This window comes from Mobula hypostoma, chromosome 5 (assembly GCF_963921235.1).
Source record: "Mobula hypostoma chromosome 5, sMobHyp1.1, whole genome shotgun sequence".
Lineage (NCBI taxonomy): Eukaryota > Metazoa > Chordata > Chondrichthyes > Myliobatiformes > Myliobatidae > Mobula > Mobula hypostoma.
The window spans coordinates 15039520-15056174 of record NC_086101.1 but is presented as its reverse complement, the minus strand read 5'-3'; the positions used below and the strand labels follow the sequence as shown (position 1 = coordinate 15056174).

The window sequence follows — 16655 nt, the reverse complement described above, 5'->3', positions numbered from 1 at the left end:
TCAACAGTGAATAAACAGTTGCTGTTTTGGGTCAAAACCCTTCATGAGGGCTGGAAAGGAAGGGGGCAGAAGCTTATCATATTCGTTCTTCTCCAGTCCACTTATAACCTCCTGGCTTCTCGCATCATCCCCATTCACCCATCTTCCCCCTCACCTGGTCCCATCTATCTCCTGCCAGCTTGTCTACCTCTCCCTCTCCCCAGCTTCTTATTCTTGCCTCGTCCTTCTTCCTTTCCCAGTCCTGATCTCGACTTGAAATGTTGACTGTGTACTTTCCCTCCCGAGATGTTGCCAAACCTGCTGAGATCCCCCAGCATTTTATGCGTGTGTAGACAGAAGAATTTGAAAGCTTTGAGACGTTGGAAGGCTGTAGCAAAATTGTATTTACTTCCCAAAGTTGCCAGTGTTGACTTGGGTCCAATGAAAATAATTGGTCAATTCAAAAAAATTAGGCAATGTCTAAAAAAATTAGACAACGTCCTTCAAAAAAATTAGACAATGTGGCAAAATATTTGCACGCAGCATCTGACCATGCGTAGACAGGACGCTCTATTTTCAATGTAACTGTTTTATAATTACATTTCTATTTCTCTTTGTTGGGTCCACTGAGATTAAACGGGATTAGAAAGTCTCAAACTCAGCTAAATCTCCATTATGTCATCAAAGCAGTCCTGCCATTGGGCTGGGGTGTTTCTTTGTCCCAGGGCATAGCTGTCCCTGGTAAAGCTGGCACTTGCTGCTTACTGAGTGACTCAGTGGTATGGTGGGTAGAGCTGCTGCTTCAGGGCGCCAGGGAACCCGGTTCGAACCTGGCCTCTGATGTTGTCTCTGTGCGATGCTTGAACAGGTCCCCCTGTGACCTTCCCACTCCCAGTGTTTCCTGAAGACGTGGGCGGGCAGGTTAATCGGCTGTGATAAATTACCCCTGGTGTTGGAGGGTGGTAGAGAGGATGGGGATGTGGGAAGAACAGATTACAGGGGAAATTAGGGGGATAATGCAATAGTGAGCCAACATAGACTCAGCGGCAGGAGTGGCCTCTTTCTCTATTCTTAGGAAATGGGGTATGAATTATACCATAGTCATAGTAATGATGCACCACAGCACAGAAACAGGCCCCTTGGCCCACCTAGTCAGTGCCGAACTAATATTCTGCCTACTCCCATTGACCCGCACCGTAGCCCTCCATACCTCTCCCATCCATGTACCTATCCAAACTTCTCTCAAGCATTGAAACCAAGCTCGCATGCACCACTTGAGCTGACAGCCCGCTCCACACTCGAGCCCGCATTTTATATAATGTATATCCAGATGCTTCAGGTAAATTGCGGTGTGTCTGAATCAGCTCTGACCTTATTACACATTAGGAAAAGCCAAAGCCAAAACTGAGTTTATTGCCACATACGCAAGCGCAAGTGGGTCCGGCTGCTTTGAAGAATGACCTAGCAGCAGCGCGTGAGGGGGCACTGTAGCCACCCGTAGCGTTTAGCGATGGCAGTGCCTGCAATCACTGATCGGGGTTCAATTCCGGGTTCAATTCCTGTTTCTAAGGAGTTTGCATGCTCTCCCCACGACCACCTGGGTTTCCTCTGGGTGCTCCGGTGTCCCCCCATGTGACCAGGACGTACGGTTAGTATGAGGGTTAGTAAGCAGTGGGCGTGCTGGTGCTGGGAGTGCGGTAGCACTTGTGGGCTGCCCCCCTCCCCCCTCCCCCCCCCCAGCGCGATCCTGGCTGATTTGATTTGATGTGCAAAGACTCACTCCACTGCATGCCTCGATTTACGTGTGACAGATTAAGCTAGTTTTTATCTTCATCGTAGGCACATAGCTTTATGGAAGCAGCACTCGCAAGATAAAGAATTATATACCACGCAGCTTCGATTTCAGAATTGACGTTTGGATAGGTACTCGGATGGGAGGGAGGGGTTTGGAGGGCTTCGGTCAATGGGACTAGGCAGAATAGTAGTTTGGCACAGACTAGATGGGCCAAATGGCCTGTTTCTGTGCTGTAGTGCACCACTATAGCTATTTTTTTACAGGAAACCAAAAGAAAGTCCATGTTAGTGCAATGTGATCGGACTGCTGATAGCTTTGCTGAACTGTACTGGTGTTTAGGGTTTTGCGGGAAGGTTCAGGAATCGACTGGCTTGAGGGAAGTAGCTGAAAGTGATCTGCACCATAGCTGATGTGGGAAATGGGCTGGTGGGTGTATGGAATGAGCTGACAAAGGAAAGTGGTGCATTTCCAATGTTTCTATGATACATGGACAGGGTCTAGAGCAGGGCTTCCCAACCAATATCATTAGGCAAGGGGTACTTGGACCCCAGGAATCCCTGTCGAGACGGATATAGGCCAAATAAGATTAACTTAGACAGTCATCTAGATCATTGGGCCGAAGCATCCAGTTCTGTGCAGTGTTACTCTACGAATCTGTGAAATACTCTGTGTGCGTGTTCAGAGAGGCACAGAGTTTTGGTCCATCAACGCTTCATCAGAAAGTCTGAAGCCCCGTGTAACATTACACCCTGCAGTGTTAACAGAACCACAGGCATCAGCCCAGACCAGTGACCAGAACTTCCCTTACAAGAGATAATGCCAGAAAGCAATGGGACCATCCCTGAGTTATGGCAGAAAAGTTTGCTCAAAGGGGATAGAGACAGGAATCCACACAAGAACAATCCCATAGGAGTTTCTTACCTTGAGGATTCATCAACAAGCTGTGATATTCTTCTCTCTTCTTCCTCTCCCCCTCCTTCCCTCTCTCTCTCTCTCTCTCTCCCCAAAGAGTGTCTGACTTTTTAATGACTGTCAGGAAACACCAAGAGTACAGAAATAGTTGAACTTCCTGCTGGTGATGTGATGTCACTGCTAGATGCTTACATTTCATTTTTCTCACTTGCCTTTTGAAGGCGAGTGTTCCTCTCTGAATTTAGCCAAGGCCATTTGCGAAAACAAATTAAAAAAAACAAGCTGCCTTGAGATTCCACAGAAATCGTAGGGCCTGGTCTGATCCAGAAACTGTAGTAGAAGGGATGGTGGTGGCGGGGTGGAAGAACGAAACTTGGGGGAGTGTATTTTCAGTAGGTCAGGTCAGGGGTGTTTGGATTCACACATTCCTTGCTGGGTTAGAAGGTCTGATTGCAAAGTCCCACTAGGTCAGCATTTCACTGCCTTTGTGGTTTTGAACCCAGGGCACTACTTCTGTTTTCAGACTGGCAGAGGGGATCCATAAGACCATAAGACATGGGAGCAGAATTAGGCCATTCAGCCCATCAAGTCTGTTCTACCATTAGACCATGGCTGATTTATTATTCCCTCTGAATGCCATTATCCTGTCTTTATATAATCTTTGACAGCCTCACTAATCAAGAACCTATCTTCCTCCACTTTAAATATACCCAATTGCTTGCCCTCCACAGCACTGTATGGCAACGAATTCCACAGATTCTCCGTCCCTTGGCTGAAGAAATCACTCTTCATGTCTATTCTAAAGGACGTCCTTCTATTCTGAGGCTTTGTCCTCTGATTCTAGACTCTCTCACTATTGGAAACATCCTCTTCATTACCACTATCCAGGTCTTTCAATATTTGGCAGATTTCAATGAGATTCTCTTCTCATCCTTCTAAGTTCTGGAAATTACAGGCCCAGGGCCACACTCTTCATATGTTAACTGATTCAGTCCCAGAATCATTTTAGTAAATCTCCTCTGGACCCTCTCCAATGTCAGGTCACCCTTTCTTAGATCAGAGGCCCAAAACAGCTCAGAATACGCCAAGTGCGACCAGTGTGACCAATACTCTATAAAGCCTCATCATTACATCCTTGCGTTTATATTTTAGGCCTCTTGAAATGAATTCTCCAATTGCATTTGCTTGCTTAACTACTGACTCAACCTGCAAGTTAACTTTTAGGGAATCCTGCCCGGGACTCCCAAGCCCCTTTGCACCTCTGATTTTTCAATGTTCTCTCCATTTAGGAAATAGTCGATGCCTTTATCCCTTCTATCAAATGTGCACAACCATACACTTCCCTGCACTATATTCCACCTGTCACATCTTTGCTCATTCTCCCAACTAACTGCAGGGTACCTGCTTCCTCAGCACTGCCTGCCCCTCCACGTATCTTTGTCTCATCCCTCAACACGGCTACACAGCCCCCAATTCCACCCTCCAGATCATCAACATAAAATGTGAAAAGTAGCGGACCCAACACTGACCCCATCACCAGTTGCGAGCAGCCAAGCAGAAGAGGCCCCCTTCATTCCCACTCTCTGCCTTCTGCTAGTCGGGTTCCAATGGCTCACACGTTGGAGGGGTGTTGGAGAATGGCCCACCGCCCTCCCTCAGCATTCCGCTCCCTACAGCCGCTGACCAGTGATGCTGGAGTTTGTCGGCCTGTGTTATGGAGGAGACCGTAATGGCAAAGTAAAGGATGCCGCTGGATTCAGGGGCTATGGGGTGTTCCGGGGCTGCGGAACGACAGAGCTCTCCTGGGAAGTGTGCTTGATGTCAGATGCTGGGAGATTGTGGAAGGTGTTCTCTACATCCATGATACTTTTAACTCCAGGGTTAAAACATTTTCCCCTTGAGCATTTGGCTTTCCATTGGATGCTTTGGTCTCCTTTACCTCCCACGTTCCAAAGACGTATGGGATAACAGGTTAATTGGACACATGGGTGTAATTGGTGGAAGGGCCTGTTACATACTGTATCTCTAAGTAAAATAAATCTTTGAAAAGACAAGGGTATTGAGGGCTTAGCACAGTGGAGATGATCATCTATGATAGTATTGATTGAGGCTTGACAGGCTGAGTGGCCTACTCCTGTTCCTATATTTCATATTCTTATTGCCGCAAGTGTCCAGTGTCCGGACCATGTCCCAACCATCAATGGCTAATCTCCACAAACACCAACAAATTTCCCAGTGCATACTCCACCACTGGTGTTCACGCCTGCTGAATTATTGCTGCAAAGACCTCCGTGCCTTCCCCTAAAAAAGATCATGGACAAAGGCCCAAGTTACCCCAAACATCTGAATGCAATCAGGGCTCTCTCACCCCCTCCCCACACCACCCGTACGACAGTGAGATATAGGAGCGTAAGTAGGCCATTCAGCCCATTGAGTCTGCTCTGCCATTCCATCATGGCTGATTTATTATCCCACTCAATTCCTTCTCCCCATAACATAGATACATAGAAATTCACAGCACATTACAGGCCCTTCGGCCCACAATGTTGTGCTGACGATGTAACCTACTATAGAAACTGCCTGGACTTTCCCCAGCACATAGCCCTCTATTTTTCTAAGCTCCATGAACCTTTCTAAGAGTCTCTTAAGAGACTCTGTTGTACCCATCTCCACTAGCTCCATCACCCACCACTCTCTGTGTGGAAAACTTGCCTCTGACATCCCCCTTGTACCTACTTCCAAGCACTTTAAAACTGTGCCCTCTCGTGTTAGCCAGTTCAACCCTGGGAAAAAGCCTCTGGCTATCCACACGATCAATGCTTCTCATCATCTCATACACCTCTGTCAGGTCACCTCTCATCCTCCGTCACTCCAAGGAGAAAAGGCCGAGTTCACTCAACCTATTCTCATAAGGCATGCTCCCCATTCCAGGCAACATCCTTGTAGATCTTCAATGCCTTAACCAATCAAGAACATATCAACCCCTGCTTTGAATATATCGATGACTTGGCCTCCACAGCCATCTTTGGCAATGAATTCCCCAGATTCACCACTCTTTAGCTAAAGAAAATCCTCCTGATTTCTGTTTTAAAGGGTCATCCTTCTGTTCTCTTGTCCTAGACTCCTCCTGTACAGGAAGCATCTCCAAATCCACTCTACCTATACCTTTCAATATTCGATAGGATTCAATGGATCCCCTGTCATTCTTCTGAACGCCAGTGAGTACAGGCCCAGAGTTATCAAATGCCCCACATAGGTTACCGTTTTCATTCACTGCATCATTCTCGTGAACCTCCTCTGGACCCTCTCCGATGCTTCATCGAAATTCTGAACATCGGATCTACATCATCAGCTCCATCACACTTCACCCACTCGTTGGAGCTGAGACCAGGAACCCACCCATTTGCTCCCAAGACTTTCAGTAAGGGGTTTGAGTGGTGGGGTGGGGATTAATGGGGAGGGCAGGATGGAGAGGGAAAGTTTCAATTAATTGGCGCTTCTTCTTGCACCCTTGTAAAACTTGTCAATGTTATCACCATTGCCACTAATTTCCACCCTCAAGTTCAACTTAACCATTGCTGACACTCCTCTCCCTTTTCGAGGTCTTTTTTTCTTCATGTCTGTAGACAAACTGATCACTGACATTAACTACAAACCTCCCTGGCTCCCACAACTACCTGGACTATACCTTCCCACCCTGTCTTTTGTAAGGATGCCAGCTCTTTCTCTGCTCTCTGTTCTAGACATCTGAGAGTTTCTCCTTTTGCAGGACATGTTATTTCCCTTTCACTTGGAGTTGATGGAGGCCTTGCTCACATATCCCCTGCCCCTTGGACTTCTGCTTCTCCCAACTCCACCGTTCTCCCAGCAGGCTCTGTCTGGACCTCATCCTTCTCCCCTTAGTGGTCTATTGGTCACCTTTTGAATACTGTCTCCCACTTCCCTGTCCCTTTATACTAGCTATCTGGACTCTCCATTCTCACGAAGCAGTGTTTCAACCCGAAACACTGACAGTTCCTCATTCCCACCACCCACAGAGATGCAGCTCGACCTGCTGAGTTCCCTCCAACAGATCGCCTGTTGCTACAGCTTCCATCGGCAGCCTCTTGCGTTTGACCTTGTTCTTAACCTCCACCTTTAGGCTGCACCTTAAACCCGGTCACTACCTCTTCAGTTCTGGCTACCAGATTAGAGAAAGGATTTGGGAAGCTTCAGGGAGGAGGTGAGGAGATTTTATTTATTTTTATTTAGAGATATAGCACGGTTACATACCTCTTCTAGCCCAACAAACTTTTACCGCTAAATTACACTCAGGTGACAAGTTAACCTTCTGAACTGTACAGCTTTGGAAAGTGGGAGGAACTTGGAGCACCAGGAGGCAACCCACACAGTCACAAGGAGAATGTGCAAACTCTTTACTGACAGCAGTGAAATGAACTCAAGCTGCTAGCTTTGTAAATGGATATAAGCAATATTCTATCTAGGCCTTTCAATGTTTGATAGGCTTCAGTGAGATTCTACCCGCGCCCCCCCCGCCAATTCTTCGAGGAGCTATCAAACACTCCTCATAAATTAACCCGTTCATTCCTGGAATCCTTCTCGTGAACCTCCTCAGGACTCTCTCTAATGCTAGCACATCTTTTCTTGGATAAGGGACCCAAAACTGTAAACAATACTCCAAGTGCAGTCTGACCAATGCCTTAAAAAACCTCAGTATTACATAATTGCTTTTATACTTGAGTCCTCTTGAAAAGAATTCTCACATTGCATTTGCCTTCCTTACCACTGACTAAAACTACAAGTTTTAGGGAATCTTGCATGAGGATTCCCAAGCCCTTTTACGCCTTTGATTTTTGAATCTTCTCCCCATTTAGAAAGCTATCTGTACCTTTATTCCTTCTACCAAATTACACTTCCCTCCACTATATTCGATTTGCCACTTCCTTGCCCATTCTCCTAATCTGTCTAACTCCTTCTGCAGGCTCCCTACTTCTTCAATTGGCCCTCCACAATCTTGGTCACAAAGCCATCAATTCTGTCATCTAATAGAAGCTGTCCTCACACTGACCTCTGCAAAAAGCCACTAGTCATCAGCAGCCAATCAGTAAAGGCGCAATTTATTCTGACTCTTTGCCTCCCGCAAAGGAGCTGTGGCGTGTGGCCAAGTGGTTAGGGCGTTGGGCTCACGATCCGAAGGTTGTGGGTTCGAGTCTCGGCCAAGGCAGCGTTGTGTCTTTGAGCAAGGCGCTTAACCACACACACTCCACCCAGCTGAAAATGGGTACTGGCAAATGCTGGGGGTTAACCTTGTGTGGGGGAGTCTTGTACTCTCAGTTGCTTCACGCCACAGAAACTGGCATAAGTACCCCCCTGATGGGCCACAAAGTCTTGGGATGGACTTTGACTTTGCCTCCTGCAAGTCAGCCAATCTTCTATTCATGTATCTTTCCTGTAATACTATGGGCCAATCTTCTTAAGAGCCTTATATGTGACACCTTCTGAAAATCCAAGTATGTAATCTCCACTGACTCATTCTCCTTTTATTTCCTCCGGTCCGATATCCATTCTCCTCTCTCTTTTACTCTGTGTATATCTGAAGACACAATTTGTATCTTGCTTTATATTTTTGGCTAGCTTTCCTTCATATTTCATCTTGTGTCTCTTTATGTCTTATTTTAGTTGCTTTCCATTGGTTTTTAAATGCTTGCCACTTCCCACTGATTTTTTCAATATTATGTGCCCTCTCTTTTATTTTTATGCTGTATTTGACTTCCTTTGTCAGCCATGTTTTCATCATCTTCCTTTCAGAATACTTTTTCTTGGGGTGGACCTATCTTGCACTTCCCAAGTTGCTCCCAGAAACTCCAGGCATTGCTCATCAGCTGTCGTCCCTGCTCGCGTCCCCTTCCAATCACGCCTCTATAATTTCCTTTACTGCACTCGAATGTTAATACACACGACTTTAGCTTCTCCCTCTCAAATTGCAGAGTGAATTCTATCACATTATGATCACTGTCACCTAAGGCTTCCTTTACTTTAACCTTCCGAATCAAATCTGGTTCATTACACAACATCGAATCTAGAAAAGCTGATCCCCTAGTGGACTCAACCACAAGCTGCTCTAAAAAGCCATCTCAGAGGCATTCCTCAAATCCTCTCTCTTGGACACCTGCATCAATTGATTTCCCCAATCTATCTGCATATTGAATCCCTCATGACTATCCTCGTGACGTGTCTTTTCCAGCCTCTGTTGTAATTTATACCCTATATCCTGGCTACTGTTTGGAGGACTGTATATAATTCCCATCATGGTATTTTTAACCCTTGTGTTTCTTAACTCTACCCACAAGGATTCTACATCTTCTGACCCTATATCACCTCTTTCTAAGGATTTGATTTTTTTTTTATCACAGAGCCACCCCACACCCTTTGCCTACCTGCCTGTCCTTTTGATACAAAGTGTATCCTTGAGTGTTAAACATAGAACATAGAACATTGAAATCTACAGCACATTACAGGCCAGTTGGCCCTCAATGTTGTGCCGACCATGTAACCTACTCTAGAGACTGCCTAGAATTATCCTACTGCATAGCCCTCTATTTTCCTAAGCTCCATGTACCTATCTAAGAGTCTCTTAAAAGACCCTATTGTATCCACCTCCACCACCGTCACTGGCAGTGCATTCCATGCACCCACCACTCTGTGTGAAAAATTTACCCCTAACATCCTCTCTGTACCTATTTCCAAGCACCTTAAAACTATGCCCCCTCGTGTCAGCCCTGGGAAAAAGCCTCCGGCTATCCACATGATCAATGCCTCTCATCACCTTATACATCTCTATCAGGTCACCTCTCATTCTCCATTGCTCCAGGGAGAAAAGGCCGAGTTCAACCTATTCTCATAAGGCATGCTCCCCAATCCAGGCAACATCCTCTTGAATCTTCTCTGCACTCTGAATAATGATCTTCTTTCAGCCTTGTCTTCAAACCACCTTGTTCTGTTCTCCCTTCCAGCTCTGCTTCCCTCCCCGATGAGCTCAATTACTTCTACACTCGCTTTGACAGAGGGAACAAGGAGGTCACCCTCATAGTGGATCTCCCACCTGGTGAACTGCCCCTCTCACTTCCCACCTCCGATGTTTGTGCCATCCTGAGCAGGGTGAATGTACGGAAGGCAGCTGGTCCAGATGGGATACCTAGCTGTGTGCTCAGAGTCTGTGCAGGGCAGTTGGCCGGGGTCTTCAGGGACATTTTCAATCTGTCCCTGGCCCAGGCAGATTTCCCCACAAGCTTCAAGATCGCCACCATCGTGCCAGTGCCAAAGCATTCCACTGCCACGGGCCTGAATGACTTCCGCCCAGTTGCACTCACCCCCATCACTGCAAAGTGCTTTGAGAGACTGGTTCTATCACATCTGAAATCCTGTCTGCCCACTACCCTGGACCCCCATCAATTTGCCTATCGCACCAACAGGTCAACAGAGGATGCCATCTCCACGGCACTTCACTCTGCCCTCACCCACCTGGACAGCCCCAACTCTTACGTCAGAATGCTGTTCATTGACTTTAGTTCGGCATTCAATACTGTGATTCCCCCCCAAGCTGATTACCAAACTTCGCCAGCTTGGTATCAGCTCATCCCTCTGCAAATGAACCTTGGACTTTCTGACTAATAGACCCCAATCAGTTAAGTTAAACAACCTCTCCTCCTCCACTCTCACCCTGAACACCGGCGTGCCTCAAGGCTGTGTGCTGAGCCCTCTTCTGTACTCCCTTTTCACCTCTGATTGCTTTCCTGTACATGGTTCTAGCTCCATAATCAAGTTTGCAGACGACAACACGGTGGTTGGTCTGATCAGAGGGGATGACGAGACGGCCTACGGGGATGAGGTCCAGCACCTGGCCGCGTGGTGTGCTGACAATAACCTGGGCCTTAACACTCAGAAGACCAAGGAGATCATTGTGGACTTCAGGCATGCTAGGAGCCACGCTCACGTCCCCATCTACATCAACGGAGCTGTAGTGGAGCATGTATCAAGCTCCAAATTCCTTGGTGTCCACATTTCCGAGGATCTTACCTGGTCCCTGAACTACTCCATCCTGATCAAAAAGGCACAACAGCACCTTTATTTCCTGCAGAGCATCAAGAAAGCTCACCTCTGTCCCAAGATACTGATGGACTTTTACCACTGTACCATTGAAAGCATACTCACTAACTGCATCTCAGTGTGGTATGGCAATTGTCCCGTATCGGACTGCAAAGCACTCCAGTGTGTGGTGAAAACTGCCCAGCGGATTATCGACACCCAATTGCTCACCATTGAGAACATTACCATAAACGCTGCCTGGACAGGGTGAAAAGCATTATCAAGGATGCATCTCACCCTAACCATAGACTTTTTACTCTCCTCCCATCCGGTAGGTGCTACAGGAGCCTCCGCTCCCGCACCAGCAGGCACAGGAGCCTCCCTGATGCTGTGACCCTGCTGAACCTCTCATCACAGCGCTAAGCAGTATTGCACCCATATTGTACTGTCTCAGTACTTTTATATTTGTGTGTGGTAGCACTTACTTTTTATTCACAATTATTTTGTAAATAACACTATTCTTTGCATTTCTGGTCAGATGCTAACTGCATTTCATTGGTTTTGTATCTGTACTCGGCACAATGACAATAAAGTTGAATCTTATCTAATCCAATGAAGCTCCCAACGTCATGCCTGCTAGTCTCAAACTGCACTCTGAAACCATCTACGTTACTCTGCATTCAAATATAACACCTCAGTCGAGTATCCATCACCCATTTTGATCTTGTCTCCTTGTTACATTTCCCTCGATGTAATTTTGCCCAATCGTCTGCCTGCCCTCCCTCACAGTCTCGCTACACACTGCATTGACTTGTATACTAACTGCCCCACCCTCAGCCCTATCACTGCTGTGCCCATCTCCCTGGCAAATTAGCTTAGATGCTCCCCAACAGCTCCAGCAAACCTGCCCGACAATGATCTCGGTCCGCTTTGAGTTCAGGTGTTACCTGTCATTTTTGTATGGGTCATACCTTCCCCAGAAGAAATCCCAATGATCCAGAAATCTGAAACTCTGCCCCCCGCACCAATTCCTCAGTCACACATTCATCTGTCAAATCATCCTATTCTTACCCCCACTGTGTGTAGCACAGGCAGCAATCCAGAGACTACTGCCCTGCAGGCCCTGAGTTTCAGCTTTCTATCTAACTGTATTCTCTCTTCTGGACCTCCTCCATTTTACCCCCCATGTCACTGGTACCAATATGTCGCTGCTGTTCAGCTTCTCAATTTAGAATTCTGTGGACCTGACCCGAGGCATCCCTGACACTGGCACCAGGGAGGCAAGGTACCACAGGGCTTTCTTTCTCCAGTCCTGCCAAAGTGGCCTATGCTCTAAACCGAAGCTACCGCCCCACCAGCACTGTTAATAATTCCCTTCAAGTCTTGGGAAGGTTTATATTTCTCCTCGTGCACAATGTGGTTACAACGGTTAGGCTGAGATCCCCAATGGTGGGATCCTCCTTTACCACTGAGGTTGCAAAGTGACTTCGAACTCGGAGTCCTGGTCGCCCATACTCACCGACCCATGGATCGCAGGAAAAGGCGAACTTCTCAAATTGAATTCTGTTTCTGTGTGGGAAGAGTAGAGATATATTGACCATAAGTTTCTTATTAACTCTGAGTGTGGAGAAGTGGTCAGACAGAGTCATACTGAAGGAATTGGGAGTGGGTGGGGAGGGGGGAGTTCACTGTGTTACACACTGTCCTGTAAGGTCCCAGAAGGGGAAATGACACTGTGTGACCCCCTGTCCCCCCACCCGGTGCCCCCGGGGAGAGAAATGTATGTGATTCCCCCCTCCATCCCCACCCAGCCCCAGGGGGGGAGAGCAGAGTGTGTGGCAATCTAGTCTTGTGGGTCACCCAGAACAGCTGCTGCTGGGGCTTAGATCATTCGTGAAGGGATGGTCCGAGACACTGTCAGGAACCTGATCCAATCCAGCCTGGCACAAAGTGCCAATGGAGGTTACTGGGAACCTCGGGACAGAGCCCTCTCTGGGATGGAGGTCTGATGAAGAGGGGACCGAGAGCGCAGCTGGATTTGGAAAGTTCAGTCATGAAGCCAGAAAAACATGGCTGGCTGGAATGATCATTCGTTGCAAGCGTTTCACTTCGGAGAAGATTTGAACATATTTCAGAGACAAAGCCAGGCTGGCGCAGAGTTTAACTAAGGTTAGAGGTGCAAACAGATTCATTAATGCTGATTCTTCCATCCCTGAGGGATGTTGTGACATGGTCTCTGGGACGGGGTGGGGTAGTGGGTCACACACTGTCCTGTCTCTGTCTGAGACTGGGTGGGGCTGTGGGTCACACACTGTCCTGTCTGTCCTCTCCCTCGCTGGGACTGGGTGGGGTGCTGTAAAAATTGCCTGCTCAGAGCAATGGCTGGTCTGCACAGCTATAAAAAAATTTAGAAGGAACTTGCCCACATTCTGCCACAGGGAGGATAATTTCATGGTGTTGCAGTGCGAGTTCCAACCAGGAGATGGCGATAGTGAGCACAAACAAACACACACACACACACACACACACACACACACACACACACACACACACACACACACACACACACACACACAAACGCACAAGCACAATACTGCAGGAGCTCAGCTGGTCAGGCAGCACCAATGGAGGGGAATGAACAGTCGACGTTTCGGGCAGAAACCCTGCCATATTGTGCACACCTTGGATTGCATTACTTGACTCTTCTTTTCCCCAGTGGAATATGATTCAAATATGATTGTGTATGTATACATTACACAACCATGAGGAAATCTGCAGATGCTGGAAATTCGAGCAACACATGCAAAATGCTGGTGGAGCGCAGCAGGCCAGGCAGCATCTATAGGGTCTCGGCCCGAAACGTCGACTGTACCTCTTCCTATAGATGCTGCCTGGCCTGCCTTGTTCCACCAGCATTTTGTGTGTGATACATTAAACAACCTTGGGATTCATCTCCTGACAGGCGTGTGCGAAACAAAGAAACCCAAAAGAACCCATTAAAAAAAAAGACCATCAAACACCCAACGCACAGAGAAGGAAAATCAAATCATGCAAACAATAAACGCAAGCAAATCACGTTCTGAACTGAAGTCCACAGGGACTGTATGTTCACGGACCCTTAGTTCAGTGCAGAGTGGAGCAGTGAGCTGAACCGGCCTGGCCTTTGCCTCGGACCCCGACACCCTGAACTTTTCGATCTGCCCTGGTGGCTAAATCATTGTTGGGTTCAATCACCTCACCACACTCCAGGGCCTGGACCCCATTGCCTTGATTCGGCCTGTACCTGACCTTCCCGATTCGGCATGGTGCTTAAATTGATTGAACCTTGGGTCGTCCTCGCTCTGGGTGATAGGCCCTCTGCCTCGCCTCACCTCAGTTCTGCCACATCAAACTGACTCCAAGACCAAAGGGAAGTTACAGACTATTGCTTGCAATCATCGTTTGCCATCATCGTTTGCCAGGAAAAGTATGATTAGCGAAGTATTTAATTGTTTTCCTTGTTTTATTAGTCAGAAGTCGCTGAGATTCACCAGCGCCATCTTTAACCTGGAGATTTTATTTATATTACCAGGTGAAATGTTCCGGAGTATTGTTCTCAGGTTTCCTGACTGAACAAGTCGGTGACTGAGGAGAGCAGCAAAGGTACACAGGTTGCTTCCTGGCAAAACAGGTCTTCATCCGGGAAAGACCTGCTTTGAACAATGGCAAATGACTCATTGAGAAGTCCCTTGGAGTCCGACACGTTAGATGATGTTCTCCCTGGATGGGGTGACTACAGCGAAGGAGGCTGAGGAAGGGGAAGGGGCTTACAGGGGAATCACAGTAGTGTAGCGGCTAGTGCAATGGCTTTGCTGTGCCAACGATTCTCCATCTGGGTTTGCACGTTCTCCTTGTGACCTGGTGGGTTTCCTCTGACATTCCCTGGATGTGCAGACTGACAGCTGACTGCAAATTGCCCCCGATGTGGGTGGGTGATTCGAGACAGATGATTGTAAATTGCCCCCAATGGGGGTAGGTGATGGGAGACAGTTTACTGTAAATTGCCCCAGTGTAGGTAAGTGATTAGAGACAGATGATTGTGAATTGCCCCTGGTGGGGGTAGGTGATTGGAGTTGTAAATTGCCCCTGGTGTGGGTAGGAGGTGATGGGAGACAGCTGACTGTAAATTGCCCCCGGTGGGGGTAGGTGATTGGAGTTGCAAATTGTCCCCACTGTGGGTAGGAGGTGATGGGAGACAGCTGACTGTAAATTACCCCCGGTGAGGGTAGGTGATTGGAGTTGTAAATTGTCCCCGGTGTGGGTAGGAGGTGATGGGAGACAGCTGACTGTAAATTGCCCCTGGTGGGGATAGGTGATTGGAGTTGTAAATTGCCCCTGGTGTGGGTAGGAGGTGATGGGAGACAGCTGACTGTAAATTGCCCCCGGTGGGGGTAGGTGATTGGAGTTGCAAATTGTCCCCACTGTGGGTAGGAGGTGATGGGAGACAGCTGACTGTAAATTACCCCCGGTGAGGGTAGGTGATTGGAGTTGTAAATTGTCCCCGGTGTGGGTAGGAGGTGATGGGAGACAGCTGACTGTAAATTGCCCCCCAGTGGGAGTAGGTGATTGGAGTTGTAAATTGCCCCCATTGTGGGTAGCAGGTGGACCAGTTGATGACATGGATGAGAGCATAAGTTTCACGGAAATAAATGGAGGAATATGATTGGTGGGTTTGTTCCGACAGGCAGCATAAATGCAATGGACTGAATGGCCTTTTAGGTGGTAAGGAGATACAGCAACAATATGACCTTTTGAAGAAAAGTCACGTTCCCTTAATCTGTTGGAGTTCTTTGAGGATGTAGCTCTTAGAATAGATTAGGGAAAGGTAGGAACCAGATGTAACTGGAATTTTTTAAAGGACTCCGCACAGTGAGTTGTTCATAAGACCATAAGACATAGGAGCAGAATCAGGCCATTCAGCCCATCGAGTCTGCTCCGCCATTCCATCATCACTGATCCCGGATCCCACTCGAACCCATACACCTGCCTTCTCACAATATCCTTTGATGCCCTGACCAATCAGGAAACTAGCAACTTGCACCATAAACTTACGCACGGGCTTGGCCTCTACCGTACTCTGTGGCAGAGTATCCCACAGATTGACTACTCTCTGGCTAAACAAGATTAAAGCATGTAGAATTGGGAGTTATTCCATTGCATTGTGTTATTACTTTTCCCTTTTGCATTTATGCTTGGAAATATATTAATAGAAGGCACATAAATAGGTTTTCTCTGTATCTCAGTACAGTCTATGAAGCAATTACCAATTAAAATGAGAATTATGAAACAGAAAGGAAAAAATAGGCAGAATCAGATCTTTCTCTGATTAGTAGGTTCGGACTGGTGGAGGATCGGAGTAAACTGCAGAAAGTTGTAAGATTATGGCTACTAGCCTCTGTAATATTCAAGATATCTTCGAGGAGTGGTGCCTCAGAAAGGCAGCGTCCATCATTAAGAACCCCCACAATCCAGGACATGCTATCAGGTAGGAGATACAGAAGCCTGAAGGCACACACTCAGTGATACAGGAACAGCTTCTTCCCCTCTACCATCTGATTTTTAAATGGACATTGAATCCAAGAAAACTACCTCAATATTTTTCCTTTTGCATGACTGATTTTAATTAAGCTATTTAATATACATGTATACTTACAGTAATGCAGTTTTTTTTCTATATTTATGTATTGCATTTTACTGCTGCCGTAAAGACAACAATTTTCACACATGTGCAGGTGATATTAAACCTGATTCTGTGTCTGCGTCGGTGCTTGGGCTGTGTTACTCAGCTCACAGTTCAGCGAAGGGAGCTTGAAGTTACATTTCAAAAATTGCTGATAATATTGAA

General features: G+C 47.1%; 1 protein-coding gene across 1 annotated transcript in view; it reads right to left on the bottom strand.

Annotated features, from left to right (window-relative positions):
* Positions 1–2832, bottom strand: part of LOC134346123 (allograft inflammatory factor 1-like) — a 30107-nt gene extending 27275 nt beyond the window's left edge. The window contains exon 1 of the mRNA XM_063047427.1: positions 2696–2832. Coding sequence (XP_062903497.1) covers positions 2696–2708 — 13 coding nt within the window. The 5' untranslated portion in view covers positions 2709–2832. The remainder of the gene's footprint in view (positions 1–2695) is intronic.
* Between the last annotated feature and the right edge of the window lie 13823 nt (positions 2833–16655).